Source organism: Austrofundulus limnaeus, unplaced genomic scaffold (genome assembly GCF_001266775.1).
Source record: "Austrofundulus limnaeus strain Quisiro unplaced genomic scaffold, Austrofundulus_limnaeus-1.0 Scaffold1701, whole genome shotgun sequence".
Lineage (NCBI taxonomy): Eukaryota > Metazoa > Chordata > Actinopteri > Cyprinodontiformes > Rivulidae > Austrofundulus > Austrofundulus limnaeus.
This window is the reverse complement of record NW_013954103.1, coordinates 43312-47783: the sequence shown is the minus strand read 5'-3', so window position 1 is coordinate 47783 and position 4472 is coordinate 43312. Positions and strand designations below refer to the sequence as shown.

The window sequence follows — 4472 nt, the reverse complement described above, 5'->3', positions numbered from 1 at the left end:
GTAATTCATAAAGTTCCTGGTCTCTAGGTCCTATAGTTTCTGGTCTCTAGGTCCTATAGTTTCTGGTCTCTAGGTCCTATAGTTTCTGGTCTCTAGGTCCTATAGTTTCTGGTCTGTAATTCATAAAGTTCCTGGTCTGTAAGTCCTATAGTTCCTGGTTTTTGAGTCCTGAGGTTTCTGGTCTCAGGTCCAGCAGGGTCTTCATGCTGTTATCTACATTCTCCACCTCACAGCTGTTAGTTAGAACTTTATAAGACCCTGAAGAACCCAGTTCTGAACCACAGGAGCAGAACCTGAAGGTTTTGTTAGTCTTCACTCAGAACCAAACCCAAAAACTTGATTTTTAACTTTTTAAATTTCTTCTACAACATTTAATTTTTAATTATTTATTATTATTTTACAGACGTCAGGAGGTCCTCTACAAACAAGCCAATAAACTGCAGCCAGAACCTCCTGCAGAACCGGGTCAGAGCTCAGAACTTCCTGCAGAACCGGGTCAGGTCCAGCCCACATAGTAACATGCAACTTTCTGACTGAACCTGGATGGTGGAGAGAATACATCAGGTTCCTCTGTCCTCTCCACCTTCTGAGGCTCACTGAAGAGGAGGAGGAGATGAAGACGAAGAGATAAAAAGGGAAAGATGAATAGGAGGAGATGAAGAGGAGGAGGAGGAGATGAAGAGGGATGACAGAATCTGAGATGTTTTTCAGGTTCATGTTGGACCGGTTCTGGTTATAAGGAACTCTATAAACAACGTGATCATGAAATGTCTCCAGACTACAATTACATTTTACTTCCTGCTTGAACAGCTGGTTTCTGATGACATCACATCCTGTTCCTGGCAGGAAGGGAAGTATTTTTAAGGTATTTTGCATTTATTGTTAAAACATAGGCTGTGTCTCAATCATAGGTTGCAGCCCATCTAGACCTCGGCCCACAGTGGCCCGACCCTATATAGACCATGGCAAACAATGGATAGACCCAAACTAGACCATGGCAAACAATGGACAGACCCATCATAGACCATGGCAAACATTGGACAGACCCATCATAGACCATGGCAAACGATGGACAGACCCATCGTAGACCATGGCAAACGATGGATAGACCCAACGTAGACCATGGCAAACAATGGACAGACCCATCGTAGACCATGGCAAACAATGGACAGACCCATCGTAGACCATGGCAAACAATGGACAGACCCATCGTAGACCATGGCAAACATTGGACAGACCCAAACTAGACCATGGCAAACAATGGACAGATCCAACGTAGACCATGGCAAACATTGGACAGACCCAAACTAGACCATGGCAAACAATGGACAGATCCAACGTAGACCATGGCAAACAATGGACAGACCCAACGTAGACCATGATGGCAAACATTGGATAGACCCAAACTAGACCATGGCAAACATTGGACAGACCCAAACTAGACCGTGGCAAACATTGAACAGGCCCAATGTAGACCACCGCAAACAGTGGCCAGACCAAAAGTAGACTTGGGATACATGGGCCACTCCCTATGTGGGCCGTAGGCCACCAATGTTGGCTGCATAAACAGCTGAATGAGATGGTCTAGTCTACAGAAGACATGTTTGACATGTAAGCTGTTGTTGTTTAGTCTAACTCAACCTGAGCTATACAGAATGATGTCATCAGAGAGATAAACATGTAAACTGTTGTTGTTTACTTTGATGCAGGCTGGTGCAGGTTTTAAGTGGATCAGTTAGGAAGGACCCTGAATGAGATGCAGGTTCTGATAGCAGAACCGGGTCATCGGGTCTGACTGGTACCTGAGCCTGCGTCTCTGAGGGGCCTGCTGGTCCAGGTCTCTCTGCTGCCGCTCCTCCCGGGTCATCCCTTTGTAATTAGAGGTCAAACCGAAGATGGGCCTGGACCACTCATCTGAACAGAACCAACAGTCCAGGACRTCAGAGTGGGTCAAAGACCCGGATAATAAACATTTTATTGTTTTCGGGTCGGGTCTTACTGATGAGCTTCAGGGCCAGGTCTTTGTTGACCCGGGACTCTTTGGGGTGCTTGTAGAGGAACATGACGGCCCGTCCGATCCCACTGTGCTTCAGGGTCTCCTGGCTCACCCCGGGCAGCTTCARGAGCAAACACAAGTGAGACTGAGTGAACGGGTCCTGAGACCTGCTGGACTCGGGACGGACTCTCACCTCCTGCAGGATCCTCAGCAGCTCCTCTCTGATCCTGAGAGCCGGCAGGGACTTGTCTGGAAGAGGACTGATCCACTCTTTGATTGCTGACATCACGCCGCTGTCGATGAAAGTCTCCTTCAGGTCCTGTCTGAGAGAGACAGAACCCCAGAACCTCAGAACCTGAACTGGATCCAGTCCTGAGTCAGACCAGGATCCCAACAACAAACTGTTTTTTTTTCTAACCCAGATGTGAGGAGAGCTCCAAACACCGAAACATCTGGAACCAAGATATGTGTTTATGACACTTATTGTGCTGAGCCAGGAGAGGAGGCGGAGCAAAGACAGAGGGGGAGCAGCCAGGAGAGGAGGGGCCATGAGAGGAGGATGAGTCAAGAGAGAGGAAGAGCCAAGAGAGAAGGGGAGGGGCCAAGATAGAGGAGGAGGAGTCAAGAGAGAGGAGGAGGAGGGGCCAAGAGAGAGAGGAGGAGCCAGAAGAGAAGGGGCCAAGAGAGAGGGGGAGGGGGGCCAGGCAAAAGGAAGAGGGGGCCAAGAGGGAGGAGGAGCAAAGATAGGAGGAGCCAACAGAGAGGGGGAGGAGCAAAGACAGAGGGGGAGGAGCCAGGAGAGGAGGGGCCATGAAAGGAGGATGAGTCAAGAGAGAGGAAGAGCCAAGAGAGAAGGGGAGGGGCCAAGATAGAGGAGGAGGAGCCAAGAGAGAGAGGGATGGGCCAAGAGAGAGGAGGAGGAGCTAGAAGAGGAGGGGCCAAGAGAGAGGAGCAAAGATAGGAGGAGCCAGAATAGGAGGGGCCAACAGAGTGGGGGAGGAACCAGAAGAGGAGGGGCCAACAGAGAGGGAGGGGCCAAGAGAGAGGATGAGTCAACATGAGAGGAGGAGGGGCCAGGAGAGGAGGGGCCAGGAGAGGAGGGGCCAGGAGAGGAGGGGCCAGGAGAGGAGGGGCAGAAAGAGCCAAGGGAGAGGGGGAGGAGCCAAGAGATGAGGAGGGGCCAAAATAGAGGAACAGGAGGAGCAAAGGGAAAATGGGAGGAGCCAGGAAAGGTGAGGCCAAGAGAGAGGGGGAGGGGGGCCAGGCGAGAGGAAGAGGAGGGACCAAGAGAGGAGGGGGAGACAAGATAGGGGAGGAGCCATGAACGAGGGGGAGGAGCCATAAGAGACAGGAGGATGAGGAGGAGGCAGGAGTGTCTGCAGACAGGTCTCGTCAGTTCAGTTTTTAAACAAAAAGACAACAAATGAAACMAAGACCAACATGAAATCTAAGTTTTCTTGTTGATTGTGTAAAATGTTCATGTTTAGAGTAAATAATGTGAAAAATAAAAATGTCAGCAGGTCACAAACAAACCATCAGGACAAATAAAACCTTACTTCTTCAGGTGCATGACCACCTGTGGCAGCAGCGTGAGCTTCTTCAGCGCCGGTTTCTTCTGGCTGTTTAGAGTGCGGTCNAACATGTTCTGACGGATCAGAAACATGTTCTGACAGGTCTGAAACATGTTCTGATGGATCAGAAACATGTTCTGACGGGACTGAAACATGTTCTGACGGGACTGAAACATGTTCTGACGAGACTGAAACATGTTCTGACAAGTCTAAAAGACATTCTGACAGGTTTGAAACATGTTCTGACGAGTCTAAAAGATGTTCTGACAAGACTGACAGATGTTCTGACGAGTCTGAAACTTGTTCTGACGAGTCTAATAGATGTTCTGACGAGTCTAATAGATGTTCTGACGAGTCTAAAAGACGTTCTGACGGGTCTGAAACGTTCTGGTGGGTCTGAAACATGTTTTGGTGGGTCTGAAACATTTTCTGACGGGTCTGAAACATTTTCTGACGAGTCTAAAAGATGTTCTGACGAGTCTAAAAGATGTTCTGACGAGTCTGAAACATGTTCTGACGAGTCTAAAAGATGTTCTGACGAGTCTAAAAGATGTTCTGACGAGTCTAAAAGATGTTCTGACGAGTCTAAAAGATGTTCTGACGAGACTGAAACATGTTCTGATGAGACTGAAACATGTTCTGATGAGACTGAAACATGTTCTGATGAGACTGAAACATGTTCTGATGAGACTGAAACATGTTCTGACGGGTCTGAAACATGTTCTGACGAGTCTAAAAGGTGTTCCGACGAGTCTAAAAGACATTCTGACGAGACTGAAACACTCTGACGGGTCTGAAACATGTTCTGAGAGGTCTAAAAGGTGTTCCGACGAGTCTAAAAGACATTCTGACGAGACTGAAACACTCTGACGGGTCTGAAACATGTTCTGAGAGGTCTAAAAGGT

General features: G+C 48.4%; 1 protein-coding gene and 1 long non-coding RNA gene across 2 annotated transcripts in view; one reads left to right on the top strand and one right to left on the bottom strand.

Moving 5' to 3' along the window:
* LOC106536146 (uncharacterized) overlaps nucleotides 1-215 on the top strand; it is a 5048-nt gene extending 4833 nt beyond the window's left edge. Inside the window, exon 2 of the long non-coding RNA XR_001312528.1 lies at nucleotides 28-215. This is a non-coding gene — a long non-coding RNA (uncharacterized LOC106536146). The remainder of the gene's footprint in view (nucleotides 1-27) is intronic.
* The window catches only part of iws1 (interacts with SUPT6H, CTD assembly factor 1), a gene marked incomplete in the record, with an annotated part of 18724 nt that overhangs the window by 6919 nt on the left and 7333 nt on the right, over nucleotides 1-4472 (bottom strand). The window contains 4 exon segments of the mRNA XM_014033340.1: nucleotides 1803-1914; nucleotides 2000-2117; nucleotides 2190-2319; nucleotides 3553-3632. Of these exon segments, the coding sequence (XP_013888794.1) occupies nucleotides 1803-1914; nucleotides 2000-2117; nucleotides 2190-2319; nucleotides 3553-3632 (440 nt within the window).